General features: G+C 46.8%; 1 protein-coding gene across 5 annotated transcripts in view; it reads left to right on the forward strand.

Annotated features, from left to right (window-relative positions):
* Positions 1-20,060, forward strand: part of LOC140403111 (calponin-1-like) — a 119,576-nt gene that overhangs the window by 74,628 nt on the left and 24,888 nt on the right. Inside the window, exons 1-4 of one of the 5 annotated variants that reach the window (XM_072490736.1) lie at positions 5,648-5,803; positions 7,174-7,301; positions 7,414-7,535; positions 8,075-8,141. In XM_072490736.1, the coding sequence (XP_072346837.1) occupies positions 7,206-7,301; positions 7,414-7,535; positions 8,075-8,141 (285 nt within the window). In that variant the 5' untranslated portion in view covers positions 5,648-5,803; positions 7,174-7,205. Of the gene's footprint in view, positions 1-5,626; positions 5,804-7,173; positions 7,336-7,413; positions 7,536-8,074; positions 8,142-20,060 lie in introns of those variants that run through there. The other 4 variants (XM_072490735.1, XM_072490737.1, XM_072490738.1 and 1 more) reach the window with 4 other exon arrangements.

Genomic DNA, 20,060 nt, shown 5'->3' on the forward strand with positions numbered 1-20,060 from the left:
GAGAAAAGGGGTGACAAAAAAGCCCTCCCCTCCCATAACCATAAGGATTAGAACATAGAACAATACAGCGCAGTACAGGCCCTTCGGCCCACGATGTTGCACCGAAACAAAAGCCATCTAACCTACACTATGCCATTATCATCCATATGCTTATCCAATAAACTTTTAAATGCCCTCAATGTTGGCGAGTTCACTACTGTTGCAGGTAGGGCATTCCACGGCCTCACCACTCTTTGCGTAAAGAACCTACCTCTGACCTCTGTCCTATATCTATTACCCCTCAGTTTAAAGCTATGTCCCCTCGTGCCAGCCATTTCCATCCGCGGGAGAAGGCTCTCACTGTCCACCCTATCTAACCCCCTGATCATTTTGTATGCCTCTATTAAGTCTCCTCTTAACCTTCTCTCCAACGAAAACAACCTCAAGTCCATCAGCTTTTCCTCATAGGATTTTCCCTCCATACCAGGCAACATCTCCTCTGCACCCGCTCCAAAGCCTCCACGTCCTTCCTATAATGCGGTGACCGGAACTGTACGCAATACTCCAAATGCGGCCGTACCAGAGTTCTGTACAGCTGCAACATGACCTCCTGACTCCGGAACTCAATCCCTTTACCAATAAAGGCCAACACTCCATAGGCCTTCTTCACAACCCTATCAACCTGGGTGGCAACTTTCAGGGATCTATGTACATGGACACCTAGATCCCTCTGCTCATCCACACTTCCAAGAACTTTACCATTAGCCAAATATTCTGCATTCCTGTTATTCCTTCCAAAGTGAATCACCTCACACTTCTCTACATTAAACTCCATTTGCCACCTCTCAGCCCAGCTCTGCAGCTTATCTATATCCCTCTGTAACCTGCTACATCCTTCCACACTATCGACAACACCACCGACTTTAGTATCGTCTGCAAATTTACTCACCCACCCTTCTGCGCCTTCCTCTAGGTCATTGATAAAAATGACAAACAGCAACGGCCCCAGAACAGATCCTTGTGGTACTCCACTTGTAACTGTACTCCATTCTGAACATTTCCCATCAACCACCACCCTCTGTCTTCTTTCAGCTAGCCAATTTCTGATCCACATAACACATAATGACAAAAAGGAGTGAATCTGTGCACAGACCACATTTCACATAATTGACTGAATATGATTTTGTTAGAACAGGATTATGGACAACTCTCACATCTCGCAAACTCTTGCAGGAAAAAAGACAGAAGAACAAATAATCACCAGAGAGTAACGTCCAGGATTATAGCAGAATTGGGGTTTGCAAATTTTCCCCATGTCTGCATGGGTCTCACTCCCACAACCCAAAAAGCTGTGCCGGTTAGGTGAATTGGCCACTCTAAATTGCCCCTTAATTGGAAAATAAAGAATTGGGTACTCTAAATATAAAAAAACCATTGCAGGGTAATAACACCATCTGTATTGCTTGAGAAGGCCAAGAGACGGACAAGATCAGCAACACTTCTCGGGATCTCTCAAGGATTCCAAGAAACGAAGCATCATCACTTCCATCATGCCTTCATTCCAATGCCCAGGTGACCCACGGCAAAGGCCCCGGCTGGGAGAGTGGGCGGGGGTGGGGGGGGGTGGGGGTGGGGGGGGGGGGGGGGGGGGGGGGTTGGCCCGAGGGGGATGGCCCGACCTGCTCGACTGCATCCAACCTCTCACGACAAGCATCAAGAATAAGATAATATATGACCCGTATTCGAGATGTCCAACTGACTCCAGACCTTGAAGACCGGATACATTATGCTCCATCAAACCTAACGCACGCGGCCTCCAAATTAATATTACTAAAGCATGGCATCCAATCTTCAAACTGAGTCAGGGACTCACCTCCACCTCTCCTCAGGGACCGGACTTATGGACACTCTGTATCTGGCCACCACCTGACGAACCCGTCAGGCTAGACAACACACCATGCAGCAGAATCTCAGTGACTCGAGGCAGGCCCTTGCCAGCGAAAGTGCTCTTTTAAATGCAAGAACTCTCTCATGAGCTTCCACCATTCTCCTGAGGACCTCACAAAGCTTCAAAGTGAAGTCTAACAGCCTGCACTGCAGGGCTGGGATCCTCGTCCAGAACAACGTCCCCAATGGTGGCCATCATCCCAATGCACACAATACTGCCAAAGGGGGAGACCGCTCACCACCAACAACACCTCTGCAGACTGGGCCGCACCCAGTGCACTCCCACCACCACAATTAAACAAGGGCTTTTACAATTTACCTTCTTCACAAAACACCAATCAGGATCGAGCACATTAGAACAAGCCATGAATCCCAAGAAAGACAAACATGAAATGTACACCAGGATAAAATAAAGGGTTGCGAAATGTGCAGAGCTCGAGCAAAAACACAAGCCCTCCCGCACTCAGATCACGTGACATCACACTCTGATGAAAAAGACAGAGTTAATCTGTTCCACAAAGCACATTTAAAATACCAGAGTTTCAGAGAATGGGATACAGAATCTATTTAAAGATCAATGGGACTTTTATTGAACTCTGAAGGATTCCTGGAATACCTGTTAGAGAAATAATTCCTCCGTCTTCTGTTCAGAGACTGCAGGATTGGTGTATACTGATACTCAAAACATTCAGCTCAAATTGAATGAAGAAGCTTCAATGATTCTGTAAATTATTAACTCACTAAGTTTTGTTCAGAGCGTTTTGTTTCGTTAATCCTAAATCCCCCATCCCCCAACGGGATGATGTAATAACCATTGAGACCCAATCACGTTTCCATATTCAGAGTTGGTTCAAGCTAGTTCAGAAATTGCTTAAAATTCAAACTGACTGAACATTAAATACTCAATTTCTATTTATCATCGAATCCCTACAGTGCAGCTGGAAACCATTCGACCCATCGAGTCTGCACCGACCCTCTGAAAGAACACTCAACCTCTGCCCGCTCCCCCGCCTTACCCCTTTAACCCCATCTCATCTTTTGGACACTGAGGGACAATTTATCACGGCCAATCCACCTAACCCGCACATCTTTGGACTGTGGGAGGAAACCGGAGCACCCGGAGGAAACCCACGCACACACGGGGAGAAAGTGCAAACTCCACACAGACAGTGACACAAGGCCGGAATTGAACCCGGGTCCCTGGCACTGTCAGGCAGCAGTGCTAACCACCTTGCCACCCCTTATGTTGAATACATAGAACATAGAACATAGAAAATACAGCACAGAACAGGCCCTTTGACCCACGATGTTGTGCCGAACCTTTGTCCTAGATTAATCATAGATTATCATTGAATTTACAGTGCAGAAGGAGGCCACTCGGCCCTTTGAGTCTGCACCAGCTCTTGGAAAGAGCACCCTACCCAAACTCAACACCTCCACCCAACACCAAGGGCAATTTTGGACACTAAGGGCAATTTATCATTGGCCAATTCACCTAACCTGCACATCTTTGGACTGTGGGAGGAAACCGGAGCACCCGGAGGAAACCCACGCAGACACGGGGAGGATGTGCAGACTCCGCACAGTGACCCAAGCCGGAATCGAACCTGGGACCCTGGAGCTGTGAAGCAATTGTGCTATCCACAAGGCTACCGTGCTGCCCTTAAGAACAAATAAATCTACACTATATCATTTTACCGTAATCCATGTACCTATCCAATAGCTGCTTGAAGGTCCCTAATGTTTCCGACTCAACTACTTCCACAGGCAGTGTATTCCATGCCCCCACTACTCTCTGGGTAAAGAACCTACCTCTGATATCCCTCCTATATCTTCCACCTTTCACCTTAAATTTATGTCCCCTTGTAATGGTTTGTTCCACCCGGGGAAAAAGTCTCTGACTGTCTACTCTATCTATTCCCCTGATCATCTTATAAACCTCTCTCAAGTCGCCCCTCATCCTTCTCCGTTCTAATGAGAAAAGGCCTAGCACCCTCAACCTTTCCTCGTAAAACCTACTCTCCATTCCAGGTAACATCCTGGTAAATCTTCTTTGCACCTTTTCCAAAGCTTCCACATCCTTCCTAAAAGGAGGTGACCAGAACTGTACACAGTACTCCAAATGTGGCCTTACCAAAGTTTTGTACAGCTGCATCATCACCTCACGGCTCTTAAATTCAATCCCTCTGTTAATGAACGCGAGCACACCATAGGCCTTCTTCACAGCTCTATCCACTTGAGTGGCAACTTTCAAAGATGTATGAACATAGACCCCAAGATCTCTCTGCTCCTCCACATTGCCAAGAACTCTACCGTTAACCCTGTATTCCGCATTCATATTTGTCCTTCCAAAATGGACAACCTCACACTTTTCAGGGTTAAACTCCATCTGCCACTTCTCAGCCCAGTTCTGCATCCTATCTATGTCTCTTTGCAGCCGACAACAGCCCTCCTTACTATCCACAACTCCTCCAATCTTCGTATCGTCTGCAAATTTACTGACCCACCCTTCAACTCCCTCATCCAAGTCATTAATGAAAATCACACACAGCAGAGGACCCAGAACTGATCCCTGCGGTACGCCACTGGTAACTGGGATCCAGGCTGAATATTTGCCATCCACCACCACTCTCTGACTTCTATCGGTTAGCCAGTTCGTTATCCAACTGGCCAAATTTCCCACTATCCCATGCCTCCTTACTTTCTGCAGAAGCCAACCATGGGGAACCTTATCAAATGCCTTGCTAAAATCCATGTACACTACATCCACTGCTTTACCTTCATCCACATGCTTGGTCACCTCCGCAAAGAATTCAATAAGATTTGTAAGGCAAGACCTACCCCTCACAAATCCGTGCTGACTATCCCTAATCAAGCAGTGTCTTTCCAGATGCTCAGAAATCCTATCCTTCAGTACCCTTTCCATGACTTTGCCTACCACCGAAGTAAGACTAACTGGCCTGTAATTCCCAGGGTTATCCCTAGTCCCTTTTTTGAACAGGGGCACGACATTCGCCACTCTCCATTCCCCTGGTACCACCCCTGTTGACAGTGAGGACGAAAAGATCATTGCCAACGGCTCTGCAATTTCGTCTCTTGCTTCCCATGGAATCCTTGGATATATCCCGTCAGGCCCGGGGGACTTGTCTATCCTCAAGTTTTTCAAAATGCCCAACACATCTTCCTTCCTAACAAGTATTTCCTCGAGCTTACCAGTCTGTTTCACACTGTCCTCTCCAACAATATCACCCCTCTCATTTGTAAATACAGAAGAAAAGTACTCGTTCTAGAATACCTCTAGATAATGTTGCTGAAATTTTGGCCTTCGCCTTTGTGTTTTCAGTTTTATTGAAAATCTGTCATTTTGCCAAATATTTAAGCTCAGCTACTCAGAAGGGCTACCTCGTGGTTCAAGCCTAGAATGCCCAAAGGGGCCTGGCATTTTACAGGGACTGAACTGGCTGCTTTTCCTCAGAAGCAGAAATGCTTTTGCTGACATCCTACACATTTCCGATCTTTTTTCTGTCCAACTATAAAATACTGATGTGAATCAAACCAATCTCTGCTCAGATCCTAAATAAACAGACAACATGGAAAAAATGACGACACTTTTTCAAATTCCAATTGGCGGGCATCACAGGCATTGTTAGCTAGACTTTACTGATTTGCTATCTTCTGAACCAATAGGAAGGTTTCTCAGACCCAGCTAATTCAAGAGTTTGAAAAGTTTTGGAAATTTTGTGGGACTCCCAGAACTAACGAGAGTGAGAGCAGGTTCTGGCGTGTGGGTTGTGAGCTTGCATCAAACAGCTCAGAGATGGCAGTGCATTTCAACAAGGGACCTGCGTATGGCCTCTCGGCAGAGGTAAACCGTAAGGTAACTGGCCTTTCTTTTTTGTGTACAGGGAATGTGAGTTTGCAGAATAAGGAACGCTAATGGTATGTTACTGGTGAACCACAAGTTCCCCAAAACATTTATCATCAGGTCACATAAGATTTTTTAGGAGTTATTGTGTTTAGAACATTACAGTAAACCACTGGCAGCTTCTACTGTGTTTCACAATGAGTATTGACAAGTGGTCATCTCTGGAAACATTCCTTTAAATATTAGCTAGCTTGTCGATGAATCAGGTTCCAAAGTAAAGTTGGCAATGAGTGGCGAAAATGGTTAGAAGTCAGTAAAGTGTAGATAAATCAAAAAGGAGAGATTTAAATTCAGTAAAAATAAACCAAATAGGAGCAATTAATCTCCTAAAGTATTGGATCCACAGAATGTGAACAACAGCCAACAGGCAGCTGTTAAATGGCAGTGGTCGCATGATCCAAACTGCGCTTCTCTTGCAAGATTTAATCCATAAAACCTGTTTGTGTTATTTCAGAATTAACCAGAGCAGCTGGGAGAATCTTCTGTTCATGAAATTCAGTTTCATAAATAGTTCCATTTTGGATATATCCATGATTTCTGTCTTAACGGGACTAATATTTAAATAGTTTAATTGCAGTTTCTGGCTATAGTGGTATTCCTCTTATATAAAACCTCTGAAGGAGATTGGATGTTAAGGGGAGTAATAGCTGTACCCGTCAGAGTGCAGTACAAAAACAACCCGTTCTAATGAAAGGTTTGGCAGCAATTATTTTTGATTTAAATCTCCAGTTTCACTCTGCATTTCACATTTTATTCAATTGAAATTATTTTAATTACAAATGAATAGGTATTAGTTTAAGTAAATTAAACATTCCTACTTTTGGCTTCACTTTCACCTTACCCAGGTCAAATATAGCACAGTTTAGTTACAAGAACAACTTTCATTTTTACTCACCTTGAACATTGCAAAACATCTCAAGATGTTTCACAGGAGCATAAAGAAACAGAATGTGAAAGGGAAACACAGGGATGGTTTAGAGAAAGCAAACCCAGCATTTGGGTTAATTTACAAAGGGATAACATTGAGAGGTGGAGAGGTTATACTAAATTTATATTGAACCTTTGTTGGACCATACTCAAAATTACTCTGTACAATTCTGGTTGACAGATTATAAAAAGGATATAAATGTATTGGAGATGGTGCAAAAAAAGATGTACTCGGCTAATATCAGAACTTTGTTTTGCCTCTCAGGAAAGGATGAATATGCGAGGTCTCTTTTCTCTTGAAAAGTGAAGGCTATCTTCTGATGATTTAATAAAAGTCTTTAATATTATGAAAGGGTTTAATAGAGTAGACACTGAAAGGTTATTTTCACTTGTAGGAAAGAGCAAAACTAGAGGCCATCAATGCCTGATGATCACTAAGATATCAAACAGAAGATTCAGGAGAAACATCTTTACCGAGAAAGTAGCCAGAACGTGGAATCCGTTACAAAAGGGAGTAGTTGAGGTGAATAATACAGCTGCATTGAAGAGCAATCTAGGTAAACATATGAAGCAGAAATAAATAAATGGTTTTGCTGATGGTTTCATACCGCTTAAATCTAATGTCTAACCTACAGATTGCCCAGAAATATGACCCACAGAAAGATGAGGCACTTCGGAACTGGATTGAAGATGTTACTGGAGCAACGCTTACAGAAAACCTAATGGATGATCTGAAAAATGGAGTCATACTGTGCCAGTGAGCAGAACTATCAGAAATATCAAAGCCACAATTCTGGGAATTCATGTCTCCAAGTGTAGAAATCAAAATCTCCAACTTGCATTTGCAGCAAGCTCATCACACCTTCAGTGTGTGTACATGACCATTCCTCTCAACTCCAAATCTAAATGATCATTTCCACTGTGTCCTGTGGCTTCAAACCCCTTAGAATTCCACTCTGTAACCCACACTGGTCCTCACTATAGTGTCACCTTTGCCAGTGGCTTTCTGTCCCATTCTGTAACATCTCACTAATATTCCCTCCAAGCAGCCCACACATCCATGCAGCAGTCAGGAAGGTACCATGCATTGAAAGAAAACTGGCCACAATGAACATTTTAAGGAGAACATTGCCTCTCAATTCTTTCTCCATCCTGTAATGCTGCCAGTTCCTTGTTACCTTGTCCTGAACCCTTTAATACAGACTGTCAAACTTGATTTCACAATGTTATATTATATTACAATACTATAAGTATTTTTCCCACATATAATTTCATCCTGTATTCCTTCTATTTAAGGCTCATTAATAAACTGCAACCTGGCTCTGTGAAGAAAATTAGTGACTCGCCACAGAACTGGCATCAGGTAATGATTAACAGATTAAAAGTCTGCCTATGCTGTTTGGTGTGCACCAGAGTATGAATTTGGAGATTTTTTCAATTCATGAAATATGGGATTTATTGGTGAGGCCAGCATTTATTGCCCATCTCTAATTGCCCTTGTAAAGGTGGTGGAGGACCTTCTGCTGCAGACTGTGTGACATTGGTACGCACTGTGATGTTTGCTAGTGAGTTCCAGGATTTTGACCCACCACCGATGAAGGAATATCCGGATGGTGTGTGACTTGGAGGGGAACATGCAGATTGTGGTGTTTCCATGTGCTTGCTGTCCTTGATCTTCTAGGTGAAAGAGTTTGTGGGTTTGGAAGGTGCAACAGAAGAAGTTGGTGCTGTGCATCTTGAAAATGGTGTCTGCTGCCATTGTATACCTGCAGTAGGAGTGAATGTTTAAGGTGGTGGATGAGATTCCAACCATTCTCGGATGTCTGGGTGCTATCGAGCTTCTTGAGTGTGTTGGAACAATGCTTATTCAGACAAGTTTGGAGTATTGTTGAAGATTTAACTGGTAGGTTTGACCAGGGAGAACTGGTGGATGTGATCTATTTAGACTTTCGGAAGGCTTTCGACAAGGTCTCACACGGCAGATTACTATGTAAAGTTAAAGAGCATGAGATTGCAGTTAGTGTTCTGAGATGGATAGAAAGCTGGTTAGCAGACAGGAAGCAAAGAGTTGGAATAAATGTTCACATTATATATTCATGATTTGGACGAAGGAACTAAATGTATGATCTCCAAATTTGTAGATGAAACAAAGTTGGGTGGGAGGGTGAGCTGTGAGGAGGATGCAGAGATGCTTCAGCAGGATTTGGACAGGCTGAGTGAGTGGGCATATGCATGGCAGATGTTGTATAATATAGATAAATGTGAGGTTATCCATTTCAGTAGCAAAAATAGGAAGGTAGATTATTATTTGAATGGGTACAAATTGAGAGAGGTGAATATTCAGCTAGGCCTGGTTATCCTCATCAGTCGCTGAAAGTAAGCGTGCAGGTACAGCAGGAAGTAACAGAGGCAAATGGTATGTTGGCCTTCGGAGCGAGAGGATTTGAGTATAGCAATAGAGATGTTTTACGAGAAGTATATAAGGCAGGGCAAAACAGTGGCGCAGCGGTTAGCACTGCTGCCTCACGGTGCCGAGGACCTGGGTTCGACCCTGGCACATTCTCCCCATGTTTGTGTGGGTCTCACCCCCACAACCCAAAAGATGTGCAGGGTAGGTGGATTTGCCATGCTAAATTAGGGGCTGGTTTAGCACAGTGGGCTAAACAGCTGGCTTGTAATGCAGAACAAGGCCAGCAGCGCGGGTTCAATTCCTGTACCGGCCTCCCCGAACAGGCGCCGGAATGTGGCGACTAGGGGCTTTTCACAGTAACTTCATTGAAACCTACTTGTGACAATAAGCGATTATTACTTTTATTATTATTATTAAATTGCCCTGAAATTGGAAAATCTAATTGGGTACTCTAAATTTATTTTAAAAAACAATTGTATAAGGATTGGTGAGGCACAACTGGAGTATTGTGGGCAGTGTTGGTGTCCTTATCTGAGGAAGGATGTTCTTGCTGTGGAGGGAGAGCAGCGAAGGTTTACCAGACTGATTCCTGGGATGGCGAGACTGTCATATGAGACCAGGTATATTCATAAAGAATGTTCCTGATGGTGGGGGAGTCCAGAACTAGGGATCATAGTTTGAGGATAAAGGGTAAACCTTTTAGGATTGAGGTGCGGAGAAATTTCTTCACCCAGAGAGCGGTGAATCTGTGGAATTCACTCCCACAGAAAGTAGTTGAGACCAAAACATTGTGTAATTTCAAGAAGGGATTAGATTTAGCTCCTGGGGCGAAAGGAATCAAGGGATATGGGGGAAGGTGGGATCAGGGTATTAAACTTGATGATCAGCCATGATCATAATGAATGGCGGAGCAGGCTGGAAGGGCCGAATGGCCTCCTCCTGCTTCTATTTCCTATGCATATATTCCATTACCCCCACTTTGTGCCTTGAGGATAGAGGAAAGGCTTTGGGTGTTAAGGACTCATTGCAGAATAGTCAGCCTTGTGGCCACAGTATTTATATGCTGGATCAGCAATGTTGATGTCATTGAATGTCAGAGGAGATGGTTCCGTGCCCTCTTGTTAGAGACGGTCATTTCCTGCCTCTTGCAAGGGACAAATGCTACTTGGCACTAATTAACCCAAGCCTGCTGCTGCACATGGATATGTACTTCTTCAGTATGAGAAGTTGCGATGTGCTGAACATTGTGTAATCATCAGCGAAAGTCCGCACTTCTGACTTTAGGATGGAGAAGCAGGTTGAAGATAGTTAGGCATAGAGCAGTACCCTGAGGACCTTCTACAATAAAGTCCTGTGGCTGAGATGATTGTCCTCCAGTAGCCACAACTATTAGCCTCTGAATTAGGAAAAACTCGAGTCTGTGGAGAGTTTCTATTGGCCTGTCTCCACATCCTCCACTGGCACCACGTTCCAGCCCCCACCATCCTCTGTGTGAAAATCTTTTCCCACACATCTCCCCTAAACTTTCCCACTCTCACCTTGAACCTGTGCCCCCTTGTAATTGAGTTTTCCACCCTGGGAAAAAACTTCTTACTAATCACCCTTTATACCTCTCGTAATTTTGGAGAGCTCAATCAGGTTTCCTCTCAGCCTCCGTCTTTCCAATGGAAACAATCCGAGTTTATTCAACCTCTCCTCATAGCTAACACCCTCCAGATCAGGCAACATCCTTGTAAACCTTCTTTGCACTCTCTCCAAAGCTCCCACGTCCTTCTGGTAGTGTGGCGACCAGACTGAACGCAATATTCCAAATGTGGCCTGACTAAAGTTTTTTTGTTTTTAAAAAATATTTTATTGAAGCATTTGTAATTTTCACAATTTAACATATTGACATTTCTAAACCAACCGCGCGGGTCGATGCACAAAATACCCCCAAAATAACACACAATAAACCACGTCCCCCACTTCTCCCGCCCTATCCCCAATTACCCCTATACTAAATTCCCTGTCCTTATTTAACATTACCATACCTCCTATTTCTCCCCCCCCCCCCCCGTTTTCCCTTTCCCCCCTCACTGCTGACATTCAGTTTTTGTTGAAGAAATCGATGAACGGCTGCCAACTCTGGGCGAATCCCTGGATTGATCCTCTCAGAGCGAACTTGATTTTCTCCAGACTGAGAAACTCTACCATATCGCTGACCCACACTCCTGACTTCGGGGGCTCCGAGTCCCTCCATCTCAGCAAGATCCGTCTCCAGGCCACCAGGGAGGAGAAAGCCAGGATATCGGCCTCTCCCCCCCCCCCCTTTGCCCCCGGATCTTCCAACACCCCAAATATAACTAATTCGAGACTTGGAGTTACCCTACCTTCCAGGACTTCCAACATAACATCTGCAAATCCCTGTCAGAATCCCCTCAGTTTGGGACATGCCCAAAACATATGAACATGGTTGGCTGGGCTACCCCCACACCGTCCACATCTGTCCTCCACCTCCTCGAAGAACCTACTCATCCGGGCTACTGTTATGTGGGCCCTGTGGACCACCTTGAACTGAATCAAGCGAAGTCTAGCACAGGACGAGGATGCATTTAGCCTTTTCAAGGCTTTTTCCCACAGTTCAGTTTCCAGCTCCCCTCCCAACTCCTCTTCCCACTTCCTCTTCATCTCTCTGATAGGGGCCCCTTCCCACTCTAACAATTCCCTGTATATGTCCGAAACCTTCCCACCTCCAACCCCTGTTTTTGACAGCACTTTATCCTGCAGTCCCCTCAGGGGGAGGCGAGGAACGCCTGGGACCTGTCTCCGTACAAAGTCCCGACTTGAAGATACCGAAACCCGTTCCCACCCGGCAAGTCAAACTCCTCCTCTAATGTCTCCAAGGTCGGGAAGCCCTCCTGGATGAATAGATCCCCAAACCTCTCAATCCCTGCCCGCTGCCGTACCTTAAAGCCCCCATCCAGCCCCCCCGGGACAAACCGGTGATTGGAACAGATCGGTGACCACACTGACGCCCCCTCCAGTCTCATATGCTGCCTCCATTGCCCCCCACACCCTCAGGGCTGCCACCACCACAGGGCTTGTGGAGTACCGAGCCGGCAGGAACGGCAGGGGCGCCGTCAGTAAAGCCTCCAGACTCGTACCTTGGCAGGAAGCTGCCTCCATCCGCTCCCAGACCGACCCCTCCCCCACTACCCACTTCCTGACCATCGATATGTTGGCAGCCCAGTAATAGTTAATAAAGCTCGGGAGAGCCAATCCCCCTCCCCACGTACCCGTTCCAGGAGTGCCCTCTTTACTCTCGGGGTTTTACCCGTCCATATAAACCTCGGTATCGCCACATTCATACTTCTGAAAAAAGCCTTTGGGACAAAAATCGGGAGACACTGAAAAAAGAAAAGCAGTCTCGGAAGGACAGTCACCTTCACCGTCTGAACCCTCCCCGCCAGCGTCAGTGAGAGCATGTCCCATCTACAAAAATCCCTTCTCATTTGATCCACTGCTTTGCCCAAATTTAACTTGTGAAGCTGCCCCAATCCTTGGCCACTTGAATCCCCAGATACCTAAAACTCTTAGAACATAGAACATAGAACAATACAGCGCAGTACAGGCCCTTCGGCCCACGATGTTGCACCGAAACAAAAGCCATCTAACCTACCCTATGCCATTATCATCCATATGTTTATCCAATATACTTTTAAATGCCCTCAATGTTGGCGAGTTCACTACTGTAGCAGGTAGGGCATTCCACGGCCTCACTACTCTTTGCGTAAAGAACCTACCTCTGACCTCTGTCCTATATCTATTACCCCTCAGTTTAAAGTTATGTCCCCTCGTGCCAGCCATATCCATCCGTGGGAGAAGGCTCTCACTGTCCACCCTATCCAACCCCCTGATCATTTTGTATGCCTCTATTAAGTCTCCTCTTAACCTTCTTCTCTCCAACGAAAACAACCTCAAGTCCATCAGCCTTTCCTCATAAGATTTTCCCTCCATACCAGGCAACATCCTGGTAAATCTCCTCTGCAACCGCTCCAAAGCCTCCACGTCCTTCCTATAATGCGGTGACCAGAACTGTACGCAATACTCCAAATGCGGCCGTACCAGAGTTCTGTATAGCTGCAACATGACCTCCCGACTCCGGAACTCAATCCCTCTACCAATAAAGGCCAACACTCCATAGGCCTTCTTCACAACCCTATCAACCTGGGTGGCAACTTTCAGGGATCTATGTACATGGACACCTAGATCCCTCTGCTCATCCACACTTTCAAGAACTTTACCATTAGCCAAATATTCCGCATTCCTGTTATTCCTTCCAAAGTGAATCACCTCACACTTCTCTACATTAAACTCCATTTGCCACCTCTCAGCCCAGCTCTGCAGCTTATCTATATCCCTCTGTAACCTGCTACATCCTTCCACACTATCGACAACACCACCGACTTTAGTATCGTCTGCAAATTTACTCACCCACCCTTCTGTGCCTTCCTCTAGGTCATTGATAAAAATGACAAACAGCAACGGCCCCAGAACAGATCCTTGTGGTACTCCACTTGTGACTGTACTCCATTCTGAACATTTCCCATCAACCACCACCCTCTGTCTTCTTTCAGCTAGCCAATTTCTGATCCACATCTCTAAATCACCCTCAATCCCCAGCCTCCGTATTTTTTGCAATAGCCTACCGTGGGGAACCTTATCAAACGCTTTGCTGAAATCCATATACACCACATCAACTGCTCTACCCTTGTCTACCTGTTCAGTCACCTTCTCAAAGAACTCAATAAGGTTTGTGAGGCATGACCTACCCTTCACAAAGCCATGCTGACTATCCCTGATCATATTATTCCTATCTAGATGATTATAAATCTTGTCTCTTATAATCCCCTCCAAGACTTTACCCACTACAGACGTGAGGCTCACCGGTCTATAGTTGCCGGGGTTGTCTCTGCTCCCCTTTTTGAACAAAGGGACCACATTTGCTGTCCTCCAGTCCTCTGGCACTATTCCTGTAGCCAATGATGACATAAAAATCAAAGCCAAAGGTCCAGCAATCTCTTCCCTGGCCTCCCAGAGAATCCTTGGATAAATCCCATCAGGTCCCGGGGACTTATCTATTTTCAGCCTGTCCAGAATTGCCAACACCTCTTCCCTACGTACCTCAATGCCATCTATTCTATTAGCCTGGGGCTCAGCATTCTCCTCCACAACATTATCTTTTTCCTGAGTGAATACTGACGAAAAATATTCATTTAGTATCTCGCCTATCTCTTCAGACTCCACACACAATTTCCCATCCCTGTCCTTGACTGGTCCTACTCTTTCCCTAGTCATTCGCTTATTCCTGACATACCTCTTCCCAACCACTTTAAAAGGTAGTTCCTTCAGCCTCCTTTCCTGTCCCCGTGCCTGAATCACGAACATTTCGCTCTTTCCCATGTTTAACTTATAAATTCTCCTGATTCCTCCATGATTTTGGTCATCCCCCCCACCGGGTCCGTGATATAAAGCAGCAAATCGTCCGCATAGAGAGAGACCCTGTGCTCCACCCCCTCTCTCACTATACCCCTCCAGGTATTCGCTGCTCTCAGAGCCATTGCTGAGGGATCTATGGCCATGGCAAACAGTAATGGGGAAAGCGGGCATCCCTGCCTTGTCCCCCGACAAAGACTAAAGTATTCTGACCGAACTCTTACATTTAGTTCTTACATTTGCCACCGGGGCCTGGTACAGTAGCCGGACCCACTCCACAAACCCCTGCCCAAACCCAAACCTGCCTAAAATATCCCACAGATACTTCCCACTCCACTCGGTCGAAAGCCTTCTCCGCGTCCAGTGCAACTACCACCTCAGCCTCGCGCCCCACCGCTGGCATCATAATTACATTAAGAAGCCGTTTAATGTTGGATGTCAGGTGCCTGCCCTTTACAAATCCCGCCTGATCCTCCCCAGTTATCTCCGGGACACTATCCTCTATTCGAGTGCCCAGGATCTTTGCCAATAATTTGGCATCTACATTCAAGAGGGAGATTGGCCTGTACGATCCACAGATCTCCGGATCCTTGTCCCGCTTCAGGATGAGAGAAATTGGTGCCTGTGATAACGTTGGGGGGAGTACTCCCAGTAACCCAGAGAACTTATAAAATTCCACTGGGAATCCATCAGGTCCCGGTGCTTTACCCGATTGCATCGCCCCCAGTCCCTCCATCACCTCCCCAAGCCCAATCAGGCCCCCCAGGGCCTCCACCAGCTCCTCATTTACCTTCGGGAACTCTAGCCTCCCCGGGAATTGATTCATGCCCTCCTCCCCATCCGGGGGTTCCGGCTCTGTCGCTGGCTATGAAATTCCCGGAACACTTCATTCTCCGCCCCCGGGTCCGTCACCATCTTTCCCCTCAAATCCTTTATTTTCCCTATTTCTCTCGCCACCTCCTGTATCCTCAGCTGATGTGCCAGCATCCAGCTCGCTTTCTCCCCATGTTCATATATTGCCCCTTTTACCCTCCTCAGCTGACCCTCCGCCTTTCCTGGGGAAAGGGGCCCAAACTCCATTTGAAGTCTCTGACGCTCCTTCAGGAGCTCCTCATTTGGAGACTCCGAGTATCTCCTGTCCACCTGTAAGATTTCTCCTACCAACCTGCCCAGCTCCGACCGCTCAGTTTTATCCCTGTGGGCTTGAATCGAAATACATTCCGCTCTAATGACCGCTTTCAGTGCCTCCCAGACCACCCCAGCTGCAGTCTCTCCCGTGTCATTGATATTTATGTACCCCCGAATGGCCTCTCTCACTCGCTCACAGATCTCCTCATCCGCTAACAGCCCTGTATCTAGTCTCCACTGTGGGCCCTGGGACATTCCCGTGTCTGCCCGTAGGTCTATCCAGTGTGGTGCATGATCTGAGACCACAATTGCTGAGTACTCAGTGTCCTCAACACCTGCTCGCAGTGTTTTATCCAGCACGAAGAAATCTATCCTGGAGTACGCCTTATGTACATGGGAGTAGAATGAATATTCCCTGCTCCTTGGTCTCTCAAATCTCCACGGATCCACCCCTCCCATGCGCTCCATGAACCCCCGCAGTCCTTTGCATTGCTGATAGCTTCCCCAACCTAGCACTCGACCGGTCCAGCCTCAGGTCCAGGACGGTATTAAAGTCACCCCCCATGATCAGCCGATGCGAGTCAAGGTCTGGCGTCTTCCCCAGCACCTTCCTGATAAACGCGACGTCATCCCAGTTTGGGGCATATATATTCACCAGCACCACTGCCATTCCCTCTAGCTTCCCACTAACCATAATAAATCTGCCTCCCGGGTCTGCCTCGATCCTCCCCACCTCAAATATCACCCTTTTATTAATCAGGATAGCCACCCCTCTTGTTTGAAAGTCCAGTCCTGAATGAAACACTTGCCCGACCCATCCCTTCTTTAATCTAATTTGGTCTCCCAGCTTCAAGTGTGTCTCCTGTAACAGAGCCACGTCGGCTTTTAACTGTCTCAGGTGTGCGAACACACAAACTCTCTTAACCGGCCCGTTCAGTCCACGAACATTCCATATAACCAGTCTGGTCGGGGGGGGGGGGCCTTTTGCCCCCCTCCCCTGTCAGTCAACCATGACCTTTCCTAGGCCAGCTCCTAGCCCGTGTTCCACACCTCGCTTGATCCGCCCCTCGGTGGCGACCACCATCTGATCTCCATCTCCAGTCTCCTAGCTGTCTCTTACCTGTCAGCAGTGCCCCCCTTCCCGCCCCCCCCTCTCCCCCCCTCCCACTTTGTCTTCCCTCAGCTCTCCCCCCACTTTGCTCCCAGGAACCAGCTATCCAGCTAGCTCAGCATCTCCCACCCTCTGGCGTCAAAAAGCCTGCCGACTGCCAGATTCTATCACTCCTCGCAATAAAACAAGCACTGAACACAGAACAACAATCCCAAAAAGCAAACATACCCTCCCCCAATGCGCAGGCAAAGAGGCAAACCCCTCCCCCTTTAACTGATTCTTATCAGTCCTACCACCGTCAAACAGAATCCAACACAAAGGAAGAAGCTTCAAGCAGCTTAAGCGAAATTATGCACACAAGAATCAACCATCAAAAATCAAATTACACAAGAAGAGAGGAAAGAGAAAAAAAATATGAAAACACCAAAACCCTTTTCTTCCCGAACATCGCAATTAACTCACAAAATTAAAAGACCGAAATGTTAAACAAGACATGGCAAAACATAGAATTATTTTTCTCACCTCCCCGCCATCCTGTCTCCCAAACTCAGACCCCCACAGTTTGAGTTTAAAAGTCGTTACACCAGATTGCCAGATTCTACCCCTGCCCCTTTGACACATTCTTATCAGTCCCATCACTTTCAAAGAGAATCAAACACAATAGAAGAAGCTCCAAGAAGCTGAATCAAAATTATGCGTGCAAGAATCAACCATCTTTGTTACAGCGACTAAATCAAAATCAAATTACACAAGACGAGAGAAAAGAAGAGAGAAAAACATTTTTTTTTAAATAAAACACCCAAACTCTTTCCTTCCCGAACATCACAACTGAACTCACAGAATTAAAAGACTGAAATTTTAAACAAGACAAAGCAGAACACAGAGCCATGTTTCTCTCCTCCCCGCCGCTCCATCCCGTCCCTCAAACACAGCCCATCACAGTTAGAAATTAAGAGTCCTGAATTTAAGAGTTCTTAAGGTAGATTATTGTCTTTCATGAAAGTAACCACCTCTTCCGGACAATTGAAGTACAGCTCCCGGTTCTCGTCGGTCACCCAAAGACGTCGGGTATAACAGTCCGAATTTAATGTCTTTCGCAAACAGGGCCGCCTTAACTTTGTTGAAACGTGCTCTCCTCTTTGCGAGTTCTGGTCCCCAGTCTTGGTACACCCGGATCTCTGATTCTTCCCACATGCACCGTTTCGTCTGCCTGGCCCACCTCATGATACGGTCCTTGTCGAGGAATCGATGTAGCCTCACCACCATGGCCCTCGGGGGCTCACGACCCTGGGGCTTACATACGAGCACCCTGTGCGTCCGGTCCACCTCCAGCGGTTTGTCAAACACATCGGCCCCGACCATCTCCTGCAACATCTTCCCCACATACGCTCCCGCATCTGATCCCTCCTTCTCCTCTGGCAGCCCGACGATTCGGATATTTTGCCTGCGAGACCGGTTTTCCAAGTCCTCCACTTTATCAAGCAGTCGTTTCTGTCTGTCCTGTAGTATGCTAATTTCCAAAGCCATTGCAGTGGACTCCTCCTCGCGTTCAGTCCCCAGCTCCTGGAGCTTTTGAATCTGCTGTCCCTGGGTCGTCATTTTCTCCTCCACCCGATCAACCACCTCCTTAATCGAGGCTCTCATCTGGGTTACATCTTCTGTACACTCCTTGCGATGCCGGGCGAACTTCTCATCCAGGTACTCGACCCATTGCTCCACCGACCAGTGAGCTGGTGTGGACACGCTTTGTCTCGTTATCATTGAGCTCGATGACCTCTGATTCTTGCTTTTACTCAACTTTTGGTTTCTCCATTTTTGACTCCTATTTGGACACAATTCCATAAATTGAGGGTCACCTCCTTTTCCTCTCCCTTCGATCAACTTATGATGAGAAATTTTCTGTAAAATCCGGCTTAGACACCATTAAAAAAACACTAAGGGCGAGAGCTGCTGAATGTGCGACCGTTTACTCCATGGCCGCCACCGGAAGTCCTATGGTCTTATCTTTTATAAGACCATAAAAGATAGGAGCAGAATTAGGCCACTCGGCCCGTCGAGTCTGCTCCACCATTTAATCATGGCTGATATGTTTCTCATCCCCATTCTCCTGCTTTCTCCCCATAACCCCTGATCCCCTTATTAATCAAGAACCTATCTATCTCTGTCTTAAAGACACTCAGAGATTTGGCCTCCACAGCCTTCTGCGGCAAAGATTCCACAGATTCACCAACCTCTGGCTGAAGAAATTCCTCCCCATCTCTGTTTTAAAGGATCGTCGCTTTCGTCTGAGATTGTGTCCTCTGGTTCTAGTTTCTCCTACAAGTGGAAACATCCTCTCCACGTCCACTCTATCCAGGCCTCGCAGTATCCTGGAAGTTTCAATAAGATCCCCCCTCATCCTTCTTCACTCCAACGAGTTCAGACCCAGAGCCCTCAACAGCTCCTCAAAAGACAAGTTCTTCGCTCCAGGGATCATGCTTGTGAACCTCCTCCGGACCCTTTCCAAGGCCAGCACATCCTTCCTTAGATACGGGGCCCAAAACTGCTCACAATACTCCGAATGGGGTCAGCCCAGAGCCTTATACAGCCTCAGAAGTACGTCACAGAATCACAGAATAATACAGTGCCCTTTGGTCGATCCAGTCTGCACCGAAGCATGAAAGGCACCTGACCTGCCAATCCTAATCCCATTGGCCAGCACGTGTCCCAGGGCCTGGAATGTTAAGACGAGCCAGGTGCTCATCCAGGAACTTTTAAAAGGATGTGAGGCGACCCGCCCCTCCCCCCCCTCCCAGGCAGAGCGTTCCAGACCCTCACCCCCCTCCCAGGCAGCGCGTTCCAGACCCTCACCCCCCTCCCAGGCAGCGCGTTCCAGACCCTCACCACCCTCTGGGTAAAAAGGTTTTTCCCAAATCCCTCCTAAACCTCCGGCCCCTCACCTTGAACTTGTGTCCCCCTCGTAACTGACCCTTCAACTAAGGGGAAGAGCTGCTCCCGATCCACCCTGTCCGTGCTCCTCATCATCCTGTCCACCTCGATCAGGTTTCCTCAGTCTTCGCCGCTCCAGCGAAAATAACCCAAGCCTATCCAACCTCTCTTCATAACTTAAATGTTCCATCCCAGGCAACATCCTGGTGAATCTCCTCTGCCCCCCCTCC

Source organism: Scyliorhinus torazame, chromosome 27, assembly GCF_047496885.1.
Source record: "Scyliorhinus torazame isolate Kashiwa2021f chromosome 27, sScyTor2.1, whole genome shotgun sequence".
Lineage (NCBI taxonomy): Eukaryota > Metazoa > Chordata > Chondrichthyes > Carcharhiniformes > Scyliorhinidae > Scyliorhinus > Scyliorhinus torazame.